At 42.0% G+C, this 14,332-nt stretch overlaps 1 protein-coding gene across 1 annotated transcript in view; it reads right to left on the minus strand.

Moving 5' to 3' along the window:
* The window catches only part of NCAM2 (neural cell adhesion molecule 2), a 454,404-nt gene that overhangs the window by 86,238 nt on the left and 353,834 nt on the right, over positions 1-14,332 (minus strand). The window contains 1 exon segment of the mRNA XM_015422532.1: positions 9,654-9,775. Coding sequence (XP_015278018.1) covers positions 9,654-9,775 — 122 coding nt within the window.

Below are 14,332 nucleotides of genomic sequence, written 5' to 3' on the forward strand. Positions count from 1 at the left end.
CCATCAACAATCTTCGTTACAATATTTCTCTCTTTCCTCCTTTTCAGTTGCCATGCCAAATATTTGCCTGGCTTATTTGCCCCTTCAAAATATTTTTGTTGCAATTTTTTCAAATTCCAATACAATTCTTGATTTAACAATCCATTTAACTGCTCTTGCAAAATTTGGATTTTCCTCAAAATTTTTTTCTTCCCTGGCTTTTTCTTTAAATCTGTTTCAAGCTTCTTTAACTCTCCCGTTATTTTATTCTGTTGAATCCCAGATTACTTGAGGTGACATCTCTTGCGTCATATTTGTTTGGAAGAAAAGTCCAGTCTCTTTTTTAATAATCTCCACCACCTCATTCTGATCCAGAAGATCTTCATTTATTCTCCATCTTGGTTTTCTCCTTTCAAAACCCATAATAATGGGTTATGGTCCGAGTTGTGTCTTGGTAATATTTCAATGGTTTTAGTCCTCAAAACTAAATTGCCTACTTTTTTTATAATCTCCACCACCTCTTCCTGATCCAAAAGATCTTCATTTATTCTCCATCTTGGTTTTTTTCCTTTCTCCTTTCAAAATCCATAATAATGGGTTATGGTCCGAGTTGTGTCTTGGTAATATTTCAATGGTTTTAGTCCTCAAAACCAAATCACCTGTTGCCCATATCATGTCAATTCTCGAGAAAGATTCATGTCTATTAGAGTAAAATGTAAAGTCCCTGATCCCAGGGTTCCATTCTCTCCAAACATCTTGCAATTTCTCTTGTTCTACTATTTCAAAAAAACCCCTTTGGTAGTTTCCCACTTCTTCCCTCCTTTTTTTGTGATTTTCTATCCAATTCAAAGTTAACTGTTCCATTAAAGTCACCTGCTAATATAGTCTGTTCATATGCTACTTGGTCCAATTCCTTTGTCAAATCTTTTTTAAAAATTTCTTTTGCTCCATTGGGCGCATAGATATTCACAACCAATTTTTTTTTCTTGTATCTTAATTTCTATAGCCACATATCTTCCTTCGTTATCTTTAAAAATCTCTTTTGGCTCTAGTTCTTTCTTGGCATATATTACAGTTCCTCTTTTCTTTTTCACTGCCAATAAGTAAAATTCTTCACCTAATTGCTTAGCTGCCAAATACTTACAATCCTGTTTTCTAATGTGTGTTTCTTGCAAGCAAATCAAATTACTTTTTTTTCCCCACCAAACAATGTCTCACAATTTTTCTTTTCTGGGGAGAATTTAGTCCATTTACATTCCATGAAAAAATTTTGTACTCCATCATCATGTCTTCTTATTACTTTTCTCCAAAATCTTTATTGAACTCATACATAAATTCTGCCATCTTTCCCAAAGTTTTGATTGTATACCTTTGGTTCTGGTATGTAAAGCTTAATCCTTGTGGTATCTCCCATCTGTATCTTATGCTCAAACTTCTCAACTTGTCAGTTAATTTTTTAATTTTTTTCCTATCTTGCAAGACCTGTCTTGGCAATTCCTTCATTACCATAATTTTCTTCCCATCCATTACAAATGGGACAGTATATTGCTTTTTAAAAATGAGCTCCCACATTCCTTTAGTAACCAACTGCACAATCACATCTCTTGGTAAGTTTCTCTGGGTTGCCACTCCTGAATTTACTCTATAAATCAAGTCAAAATGTATCTTATGCTCAAACTTCTCAACTTGTCAGTTAATTTTTTAATTTTTTTCCTATCTTGCAAGACCTGTCTTGGCAATTCCTTCATTACCATAATTTTCTTCCCATCCATTACAAATGCGACTGTGTACTGCTTTTTAAAGATGAGCTCCCACATTCTTTTGGTCACCAACTGCACGGTCACATCTCTTGGTAAATTCCTCTGTGTTGCCACTACCAAATTTACTCTGTAAATCAAATCAAAGTTAAATTCCGCATTCTCCACTTCATTATCTTTAAGATATTCTTTGATGGCCTCAATTACTCTTGCTCTTATCTTGTCATCCAGTTGTTCTTCAATTCCCCTCAATCTAAGGTGTGTTTGCATGGCTCTGCAGCTCACCACTGCATCCAATGTCTTGTAATTCTTTGACACAGTCTCAACTTTTTGACTGACATCTTGCATCTTCTGACTTACATCCTGCATTTTTTGGTCTGTTTCTGTAGATTTTTGTGACAGGCTTTGAACTTCTTTTCTGAGTTCTCCCACTTCCTTCTCTAATTTGTCTCCCATTTCTCCCATTTCTTTCTTTAGCTCAGCAACTTCTGCCACCACAAGTTCCTTCATCTGCTTACCCATCTCTTGGATTGCTTCAGCCATCCGTTGTTCCATCGCATCCATTGCTGCTTGCATTTCTTTTTTTGCAGCCATCTTTGGAGTTGAAAAAGATGCTGCCCTGGGTCTCAGTTTTGACTCCATTTTTGCATTTCCAAGAAAGAAGGCTCCACTAGGCTTATTCAATGCTTCTTAATGTAATCAGCTGAACTGCCTTGAAACGGTTTTTAAAGACATTAGCTACCTTCCAGTCCTCAGGAATGGAGGCAGATTTTAATGAAAGATTACATATTTTTGTCAGGAGATCCACAAGTTCCCATTCGAGTTCTTTCAGAACTCTTGGATGTATGCCATCCAGGCCTCATGATTTATTAGTTTTTAAGTTGTCTATCAGTCGTAGGACCTCCTCTCTCGTCACTTTCAACATCCCTCCCGAAATCAGTGGTTCTGGAGTGGGCAAGCACTTCTCATCTTCTACAGTGAAGACAGAGGCAAAAAATGCATTCAGCTTCTCAGCCATTTCCCTATCATCCTTCAGTACTCCTTTAACCCCTTGGTCATCCAAGGGCCCCACTGCCTCCCTGACTGGTTTCCTGCTTCTAGTGTATTTGTCTTAAAATTAATTTTTAAAAGTTGGGTCCTCCCAAAAATGGCGGGCGCTGTGTATTCTCTATGGTTTCTTTTGACCCTTCAGTATAGAGTAGGCCTCTTCCTCAACTTTTGGTCCGTCAGTTAAAAGGTACCTCTTCCTGCCTGTCTTTCCATTCCTTCCTGTGTAACTTCAAAATTCAGTCTATACTTCCGGTTTTTCGCACTGTGCTTTCTTTGTTTGTCCTCTGTCAGTTCCTGTAGCTCTTGGTCCGTCGCTTTTACTCCGATCTTCATCCAGTTGGTACTCAATTGTCCGATTCTCCAGCCCAACAGTCCTCTGTGTTACACTTTACTACAGTCCGGGCCCCTCAATCAACCCCTTCCGTTTTTACAGTCTTTTCTAGGCAGTTGTTTTTGTTTCTCTTCTCTCCGGCCGACCATTTCTTGCGATTAGCCCCGTAAGTTTCTATATGTTATCTCTTCAGAGCACCAAAGGAATGCAAAACAAAAGTTCAAATCCAGTTTTACAGCTTTAAAACCATTATTTTCAACGTTCTTTTTCACTTCAATCTTTAATCTTAGCACACTGCCTTCCCGGCTATGCTAAGTTAAGGTCTCAGTCTTTTCCGGTAAGCAAAATTTTAATCCGTTACCTTGCTTGTTTATTCTGATCTTCGCACTGCTTCACGTTGTTTATAGATTTCCCTCTTTGTCTGTGAAACCGGGTAATGGCAATTTTAAGCAGTAATGACAGCTCGGAAGGCTCCTATAGCGATGTTAGCTTCACCCTCTTCGTGGGAGGAGATCAAAGCGCAAAAACAAGTCTCTTCCGAGGCTTGATTTGCGCTGACCTCAACTCCATCTCGGGTCTGGTAGCTTGCTTGACTCTCCCCCTAGCCGGGGGAGGTTGCGTTGGGCCGTATATTTGCCCAAACTGTCAAAAGGAACCCCCGCTCGCCTTGCACATTTGCAAGACGTGTCAAATCTCCATTTTCTCGACCAGAAAGCCCCCACTTTCTGCCATTAGAGTGGTATCGTCTGCATATCTGAGGTTGTTGATCTCTCCCCAGCAATCTTAATTCCCACTTGTGATTCATCCAGGCCCTTCAGACTGTGCTGACATGTCAGGATCTGTATAGAGACACTTCAGCATATGTCCCTGGAGCAGATTCACCTCTGTTAGGAGTCGCCAGAGAATTGAAAGGATGTTGTAAAGCCTTTCTTTGCCTTTCTTATATTTTGTAACTATCACATTGCCTGTCGTACCTAAGAAATCTTTCATAAACACCGTCTTGAACACACACAATTTGTCTCTGCATAGGTACCCTCTTCAAACCTAAGAGCAGAGTATAGCTGGTGTATACTGAAAGTAAGACAACATATTCTTCTTATTTGTAATGCTAAGAATGAATGTATACAAAAGATTTCAGAGTAGCTTTGGGCAATATCTCGCTCAAGACCATGTGGTATCCAATGTTTTCTTATGGGCTACAGAAGAGCCTAAAGGAATGTGACATGTGAACCCAAAAATGCCTGAATGCCTCATTAAGAACATAAGAAAAGCCAATGTTGGATCAGGCCAATGGCCCATCCAGTCCAACACTCTGTTACACAGTGGCCAAAAATACCAGGTGCCATCAGGAGGTCCAGCAGTGGGGCCAGGACACCAGAAGCTCTCCCAATGTTGCCCCCCCAAGCATCAAGAATACACTGCATCACTTGCTCCATAGTCCCTATCTATACCTTGTGGCTAATAGCCACTGATGGACCTCTGCTCCATATGTTTACCTAATTCCCTCTTGAAGCCGTCCATGCTTGTAGCTGCCACCACCTCCTGTGGCAGTGAGTTCCATGTGTTAATCACTCTTGGGGTGAAGAAGTACTTCCTTTTAACTGTTCTAACCAAACTGCTCAGCAATTTCATGGAGTGCCCACGAGTTCTTGTATTGTGAGAAAGAGAGAAAAGTACTTCTTTCTCTACCTGCTCTATCCCATGCATAATAAACCTCGATCAGGTCACCCCTCAGCTGTCATTTCTCCAAGCTAAAGAGCCCCAAGCATTTTAACCTTTCTTCATAGGAAAGTGTTCCAATCCTTTTATCATTCTAGTTGCCCTTTTCTGCATTTGTTCCAATGCTATAATGTCCTTTTTGAGGTGTGGTGACCAGAACTGTACACAGTACTCCAAGTGAGGTCAAACCACTGATTTAAACAGGGGCATTATGATATTGGTGATTTGTTTTCAATTCCCTTCCTAATGATCCCCAGCATAGCATTGGCCTTTTTTATTGCAGTCGCACACTGTCTCGACATTTTTATTGAGTTATTTACTACGACTCCAAGATCTCTCTCTTGGTCAGTCTCTGCCAGTTCGGACCCCATCAACGTGTAGTTATAGTTAGGATTTTTGGCTCCAATGTGCATCACTTTGCACTTAGCCACATTAAACCCCATTTGCTACATTGACGCCCACTCACCCATCCTCGACAGATCCCTTTGGAGTGCCTCTCGACCCTCATGCTCCCTGACAATAGCGGGGCTGCCATATTCAGAGTGGGACATATCTAACAAGTCCCAGAGAGTCTTCCCCATACACCTGACTGTCTCTGCTTCTCCAGGTCAGCCACCTTGGCCTCAAGGGAACTAACTTGTTCCCTGAGGACCAGGAGCTCCTTTCACCGGGCAAATACCCAAGACTTCTGTGACACTCCATGCAAAACACTGGATAGCCCCCAACCCCCTGCTGGCATTCTGGCTTCATAATTGCTTTTAAACTAATAATTATATATAACCCCCCCTTTTAAAACCCTTTGTATTTATGTGGTTCTCCTTGCAGAAGTCTACTTACCTTATTGGGAACCCAAGGAAACTAGGGCCCTGGCTTTCTGGCTCTTCCTGGGCTTCTTACAGAGTATCTAGTCCAAGAGTCCCTAGGCTAAGAGCCACAGGCCAAGAGCAAATAAAAAAACACCCCTCTAGCAGCTCTATTTTTTGCTTCTTCTCAGAGGTCATCTGGGTCAACTCTGGTGAGGTGCTGCCTTAAATAGAAGCCTCCCCCAGCAGAGGGCATGGCCAGCAGCTATTCAAATTCAACCAAGCACTCAATTACAGTCAAACAATGCCCCCTTCTCACCCTATCTCATATAGCCAGGACTCTGCAACAACTCAAAACTCATCCACACACTCCCAGACACAGTTCCCATACACACCACCCTCTCAGCTAAATCACCTCAGCTGAAAGGAAATAAAAAACTTTCACCCCTCTAGCAGCTCTATATAAAAACACTCACCTCTCTAGCAGCTCTATTATTTAATGATAAATGTGTACAAAGGTTTGTTCAATCACTGAGTAAAGTACAACTTTTCATATGAGATCACTGGCACAGAACAAAAGGGAGAAAAGCTTTTAGTTAGTGTCACCACTGTGTTACAAAATGAAGCACAGTTAAGTTGCTTGTATTCTCTTGATGCTTTGAGCATACTACTCAAAAATCATAAAAAACACAGTGGAACAAATGTTAATTTGTTTATTCATTTAAATATATAGAATGCATTTTAAACCCTGTCTTGTTGCCACTCCTGGTGTGACATTTAATTGGGAGATTTATTTTGAAAACCCATTCGTTTGTTTTTACAATCTCATTGCTTCACTATTGCTTGCCATTTCTGTTATCACATTCTATAACTCCTGTGTACTGTCAATAACCTGTTTCTTCGGGATGAAAGAAATGCCCTCGAACCAAATAAATAGCAGCACCTACCCTTCTGCTGCCATACACTATATGGCTGCTACTAGCCCCCTCTTTTTAAAAATAAGGACAATGTGTTCCTAGACAGTAGTAGATCAAGAGCCCAGGGCAAAATGAAAGGGTCCCCCTACACCTCCAGCCGTTTAGATAACCATATTATATGTCCAACTAGATCCTTTGTTATTGAATAGGAATATGATAATATGCTACATATGGAATAATTAATTATTATTTTATTTATTTATATTATTTATAGTCCGTCTTTCTCACATTGACTTAAGGTGAATTACACAGTGAGCCTGCAGAATATAACAAGGGACAGTCAATAACTAATGCATTAGGACTTTAGAAGTCTGGAGCCACCAGAATGACATAGAACCATAGTATAAGTATTAACATAACACACTAAACAGTACAGAAATTACATAACAAGATCACACAATATGCTATATATAACAGTAAATACCACAAGTCCCAATCATTTACCCAAGTAAGTTTGTGAAACCATTTATTACCTGTGCAGAAAAGCCCTCTTGAATAGGAGCCAATTTGGTGTAGTGGGTAAGTGCATGGACTCTAATCTGAAGAACCGGGTTTGATTCCCCACTCCTCCACTTGCACCTGCTGGATGACCTTGGGCAAGCCATAGTTCTGTCAGAGCTGTCCTTGAAAGAGCAGTTTCTGTCAAAGCTCTCTCAGCCCCACCTACCTCACAGGATGTCTGTTGTGGGGAAGGTAAGGGAAAGGAGATTGTAAGCTGCTTTGAGACTCCTTTGGGTATTGAAGGGCGGGGTATAAATCCAATCTCCTCCTCTTCCTCCTCCTGTTTTGCATAGTTCTCGGAAGACCAGGAGAGTGGGAGCTTTTCTGACCTCCTCGAGCAGGCCATTCCACAAGGCGGGAACCACAACAGAGGAAGCATATATTCAGGCAGTTGATGGTTTTGTCCATTTGCAGGTTGGCACCTGCAGAAACCCCTGCTGCCATCAGTGGAGTTGATGTGGCAGAGCATAGAGACAGCAGTGGTCCCATAAATAAGAGGATCGAAGACCATGTGATAGCCAATACCTTAAACTGAGCTTGGTAACATATGGGAAACCAATGGAGGTACCGCAGAATGGAAGTGACAGACAAATCGAGGTATGGGACCATTTTACGGGCTAGGTTGTAAGAAAGCATTTCTTGCAGCTGCATTAACTTGCTTCTCCAGTAATAAAGCTGGATCCAGTATGACCCCCAAGGTTTTTATCTGAGTTAGCAAGTTGAACTTCATCGGAAGTGGAGACAACAATGTTCTTCAAGGTCTCCACCTTCCCAACCAGCATTACCTTTGTCTTTTCAGGGTTTAGTTTCAATTTGTTCACTTTTAACCAGTTAACCACTGCAATCAGGCGGTGATTCAGGGCCCCTACTGCATCACCAGGAGATTTGGATAAGGATATATAGAGTCGAGTATTGTCAGCATATTGATGACAATCAGCCCCAAAACTATGAATTATTTGTCCTAAAGGTTTACATAGAGATTTTAAATTATGGGGGATAGAACTGTGCCCTGCACAATCCCACAAGATAGGTCCCACACCAATGACAACTGGTTTCCAAGAGCAACCCTTTGAATCTGATCCATGAGGAATGGTTTGAACCAGTTTGAGAAAATAAAGAGCTGCACCAGTCACAAGAGATAAAAATGGGGCCAAGGATGATGGTGCAAAATCAGGTAAAAATATCCCAGTCCTATTCTTCATGCAATTTCAAGAATAAGCTCTAGTGGGTTTGTATGTGACTGATATTTTAGGACTTGAATTTTAACTTTTAATACAATACCTTATTTATATAATTTTAACTAAACGTATGTAAACTCAATGTTGTTATTATGTATTACAGATTTCCCCTGACGAAGCCTGTTGGCAAAACACATAGGGGATTTTTGGAAATGTAATTGAATAATAGAATATATTTTTACCCTATTTTTATCTCCTTGAACCAGTTCAACAAACATCCTGATACCTACTTCTGCCTCCAGGCAGAATTCAATAATTCTTTTTTTCTCATTTGGGTAAAACCTTATAGCGGAAAAATCATGAAAACATGAAATCATCCCTTTTACTTTGCCTTTCTGAAGTTTTGTGCCATTCAGGCTCTTTGATTCTATTCTCTTGTTGGCTAGTCAGGACACCTTCGATCACAATTCCGTTCCTTTCTTCAACTGTGTAGGCACAACATGTAAACATGCTAATGCACATGTTGCCTACTGCCTGTTGTTAATTTGCTACTTGCTACTTGTCTGCTTCTTCTTGGATAATTATTATAGTTTGATTATCTTTGTAGACAGGAACTGATGATTCTTTGCTGCTTTGGGGATTAACATGGAATATCAGTACATTTAAAAAAAAAAGTGCAGTTCTATTTTTGTGGCATCTTGCAATATTTATTTTTATTGAAATCTTCTAACAAAGTTAGAGTCTTTACAAACTGAGAGAGCTCTACATCATGTGGAGATGTCTACTCTTCTTTCTTTCATGTTTTTCCCATTAACAGACGCTCATTTGCTCTTTCAAGATTCTGAGCCTCATAGAACATATATAGTCCTCACCGAGATTTTTTGGTTTTTAGTGGTGGGCTCTTTGTTTCCATTTATATATTTTTTTCTCTGTGTACTTAGTATGGAAATGGCAGCTTGTCTGTTGGTGGTCCTGAGCAGCACAGGGACCAGCCAATTTACTATTAGGAATGACCGGGGGGTGGGGCACAGTAGTCTGTTGAGGGGGGAAATGAGCTTTATGATATGCTAAAGCAGAATGAATTTATTGTGGAATTGATCCCCAGGCATGGTGAAGCATGTGAAAACATATGAAGCATCAGTCTTGCTGTGGCTATGCAGGTCTGTTTATGGTCAGTGACTGTACAGCAGATTATCTGGGAATGTTGTCTTCAGTTTCATGATGGAAGAAAAGTGTAATATAAATGTAATAAATGAACAAGCTTTCATGGACTTTTCTAGTAAATCCTTTCTTTTCCTTTTGCAAATTCAAAAAAGCCATGACCCAGGTCTTCTTTTTATGATTTATAGAATACTTACACTTCTGTATTTTACAATATATTCCAAAATAGGAGCTCCTCCATCATCTTGTTTGGTTATGATAAGTTTATAGCTCTTCCCAATGCCCACTTGTCCATGAATGGTCGGGGGGCTGGGTTCACCTAAAAGGCGAGATGACAGGGACAAAAACCCATTTATTTTATTTAGTCTGCTTTTCTTGTTGAGCCATATAGCAATACCATGATTTATAAGAGTTGAGTACAGACAGAAGTTTAAACTAAGCTAACTGATCAACAGTACAAAAATGCATATCTCACTTAGGCCAAGTACCCTCACTTGGGAATAAATATCACTGAAATAACAGGACTTCTACATATGGAAATTTTTATAATTAGGATGCAAGTTATGTACCTGCTTTACAATTGCTTTTAGTTTTGGAAAATTGTTCCATATATTCATTTGCACTACACTTGTTCATATATGGTACATGAAGGTACATTTGTCATATCTGGAGAACTGTGCCCATGATATTGGTGATGCCCAGAGATATTTTTTACTTTTGTTTTCTTTGAAGGCCATACAAGAAATTCAAATTCCCTCAGTTGTTAAACAGCATATTATGCAGCATGAGAGACCATTCTTAGAAAAAAATGAGCATAATGTCACTTGGGCACACAGAACTAGTGGTGCAGGGATTTTTTGACTCTCTACCAATGAAGATTTTTACTCCCATTCTAAACCAATTGATTGAACTGCTTTACAGTAGACTAGAATAACTCAGTGTAGGATTTGTACTGCAAGTATATGATCTTATTGATACAGGAAATCTATCTAAGCTGAATACATTTGTACTACTATGTGCAGGAGGTTTTTTTTTTTAATCGTGTACTCACTGGTATTGAGTATTGGCACTTTTAGGGGGGAGCTCTTGGAAGTCCTGAATGGTGAATTGGTGAAAATGGGAACAATTTTATATATAAGTACCAGCATTTTTAAAAACAAAAAAAGCATTGGCTATGTGGAAAGGAAATTGATAATTTGGGGGAAAGAAACACATTTAATTAGTATGAGTGTGACTGGATGTCTCTCATGTCTAAAGCTTCATCAAGTTATTCTTTATTATTTCAGGGTAATGCAAATTTAATACAAAGAAAAATTATTTGTAAATTGCACAATGTGTCCATCTACATATTAATTACATATATTAGACATATCAATTAGTACTTTTAAAAATGACATAATAGCTTCCCAAATGGAATTCCAAAAACATTATTTAATTAATAAGAGAAGCATAAATAAATCTAATAAGTTGCACTCAACACTGATGATGTTCTAAAACGTTTTGCACAACATGAAATGGAGGGACTAGTCTGTATCTTACTACTTAGCACAGTTGTTCTATCAGCATGAACAACTTCCTTGCATCAGAATAGGATCTTTCTCCTGTGAAATAGCCAGTTAAGGTGGAGAAAGGCTCCTTAGGCCGAGCAGAGTGGTAGGATACAGTATATTTTATTCTACTAAAACTGTGGACTTGAGTGCAGAATGTGATCCCCAATTCCAGCCGAGCCTGTGCTGGCGGGAGGGGGCTGATTTGCCTCCTCATGAGGCATGAAGAAAAGGACACCTGCGCTGCGAGAAGTGCAGCGCCAGGCAGGGGGCGGAGCCAGCCTATTTAGGCTTGGCTCCTGCCCTCTGCCTCAGCAGTTCTTTGATGTGCTAGATGGAGGCAGCACACAAGGTGGAGGATCGAGCAGGCTTTTGGGCCTCCTCGCAGCAGCGTCAGGAGAGGCACAGCATTTGCTGGCTCCTTGAAGCAGCAGCAAGTTTATGCTGCTGTGCGAGGAGAGCTTGGGGATGACGGCGGCTGGATCTTGGGTGGCTAAAGCACTCCGGAGACGGCAGCAAGAGCAGGCACAGGAATGAAATCAGGTGGCGGCAGTGTAAGAAGCGCAGCAGCGGCTTCTTGATGGTGGCACAGCTTGGCCCGGCCCGCAGAGGAGCACTTCAGTGTTAGGGAGGAGCCTGATTGTGGCATAGGGGCCTTAGTCCTTTGGCGGACGTTTCAGGGTTAGCCCCCACCCAGCCTCGGCTAGTAGGTAGTGAGTGGCACATTGTGAGTGACAGCACGGTAAGGCAGCCTCATCCCTGCAGCTTTATCACCCGCCCTATCTTCTTGCCTTATCAACCCCCACTTTTTTCCTCCACTCATCCACCCTCATTGCAGCCACACTTTTTAGGAGCCTGTGTTCTGCAGTGGAGGCCAGGTGTACAGTAGCCATTTTAGATTGAGGGAAGCAGCGGCCATTGAAGGGAGTTAACATGGGTGGCCATTTTAGGGCAAAGTGAAGCAAGGGCTTCTCCTCTGGTAGCCATTTTGGGGCAGTTAGGGTACATAAAAACATAAGAGAGGCCAGTGCTGGATCAGACCAGTGGCCAATCTAGTCCAACACTCTGTCACACAGTGGCCAAAAAAACCCCCCAACCAGGTGCCATCAGGATGTTGTCCCTCCAAGCACCAAGAATACAGAGCATCACATGCCCTAGACTGAAAGTTCCTATCTATACCTTGTGGCTAATAGCTACTGAGGGACCTCTGCTCCATATGTTTATTCAATTCCCTCTTGAAGCTGTCCATGCTTGTAGCTGCCACCACCTCCTGTGGCAGTGAATTCCATGTGTTAATCACTCTTTGGGTGAAGAAGTACTTTCTTTTACCTGTTCTAACCTGACTGTTCAGCAATTTCATGGAGTGCCCACGAGTTTTAGTATTGTGAGAAAGGGAGAAAATACTTCTTTCTCAACTTGCTCTATCCCATCCATAATCTTATAAACCTCAATCATGTCACCCCTCAGCCGTCGTTTCTCCACGCTAAATAGCCCCAAGCGTTTTAACCTTGGGAAAGGGGGAGGCAGGCATTTCGGCCTTCGCCTCTGGAGAGCGATTCCATTAAGAACAGCATGGATCCAAAAAGGGCCAGGGTGCCGCAAAAGGGAAGCAGCCTGGTCCTAAGTAGGTAGGGCAGGCTTTTACAGCAGGTCAGCAGCCCCTACCAAAGCAGCCTAATGATGGGGCCTTGCCTCCTATTTTGAGTGGCCCAGCATATTTGGCGGCCACAGGTGCTGTCCCTATAATGGGGCTTGTAGGTGTGGCTTCCGCAGTTGGCCCTACAGTGCCTTCTACGCGGGTGGGTGCCGTGTCTACGTAATTGGTGTCCTCAGCGGCTTCTACCTTTTCAGCTCCCTTGGGTGCCGTTTTGCCTGCGCCTTTATATGCTTCCTTGAATAACCCAGTAAATAGGGCTATTTTGGAAAGGTTGGCCACCATTGAGGAACGTTTGGGTGGGCTTTCATCCACTGTTGGTGGGAGCACTGCCCCGCAGGGTGTCTGCTGTGGGGAGGGGAAAGGAGTTTGTGGGCCACTCTGAGACTCCGAACGAGAGACAAAGAATAAATCCAATCCCTCCCTCCCTCCCTTCCTCCCTCCCTCCCTCCATCCATCCATGGTTGCTGGCATGGTTTTTTGAAGGTAGGATTTATAAGAGAACTAATCTCTGTGATACCTGACTTGCGGAATTTTGGGAGGGGTGTGTCTCAGTGAGAGACCATCTGCTTAGTGTGCATAGGGTCCCAGGTTCAATCCCCAGCATCTTTAGTTAATGGATTTGGTAGTGGGTGGTATGAAAAACCTCTGCCTGGGACTTGGTAAGCATTTGCCAGTTTGAGTAGGCTATACTCATTTTAGCAAGCTTGAAAGGATACAGTGCTATGAAGGGGCTGTTCCAGTTTGGTGTAGTGGTTAAGTGCGCGGACTCTAATCTGGGAGAACCGGGTTTGATTCATCCACCTGGCTGGATGACCTTGGGTAAGCCATAACTCTGGCACAGCTGTTCTTGAAAAAGAGCAGTTTCTGTCAAGAGTTCTCTCAGCCCCACCTACCTCACAGGGTGTCTGTTGTGGGGAGGGAAGGGAAATGAGTTTGTAAGCCGCTCTGAGACACCTTTGGGTAGTAAAGGGCGGGGTATAAATCTAATCTCTTCTTCTTCTTCTTCTAAGAATAAAAATTGATTCAGTACTTGTTGAAGCAGGGATTTTGTATTGGAGGCTGGAGACAGGGATTTCTGTTCAAATTGACATTTTACAGGATTTTATTCAGAAAGAAAAGGTAAATTGCCAATATTCAGATTATACTATTTGGCCGTCCTACGACGGGATGTATTTCCAGTGTGGAGTTAAGAGCAGTGGACCCTAATCTGGAGAACCAGGTTTGATTCCCTGTTCTTCCACATGAAGCCGGTTGGGTGACCTTGGGTCAGTCACAGTTCTCTTGGAGCTGTTCTCATGTTTCTCTCAGAGTTCTCTCAGCCCCACCTACCTTGCAGGGTGTCTGTAGTGGGGAGAGGAAGGGAGGGAGATTGTAAGCCGCTCTGAGTGAAGAGCGGGGTATAAATCCAGTCTCTTCTTTTCTTTTTCTTCTCTAGATTACTATAGAAGCCTTTATTGGTATCTAACCATAAACTACAAAGAGAAACAGAATTTGAGGGAGGTCCAGTGAGTTGACACGGCCTGGAAGAGTTGCGTGATTGCGACAGGCCGTGGAGGGGGCCAGCTAGGATGTGGCGGTGCTGCCATGGCAACAAGACATGAGGCAGGTGGCTTCCAGGGAGGTTCTGGTGGGGTCAGGGTTAAACAGGACCCATCGGAGGACCAGCAGGGCC

Source organism: Gekko japonicus, unplaced genomic scaffold (assembly GCF_001447785.1).
Source record: "Gekko japonicus isolate JY-2015 unplaced genomic scaffold, Gekko_japonicus_V1.1 scaffold1351, whole genome shotgun sequence".
Taxonomy (NCBI): domain Eukaryota; kingdom Metazoa; phylum Chordata; class Lepidosauria; order Squamata; family Gekkonidae; genus Gekko; species Gekko japonicus.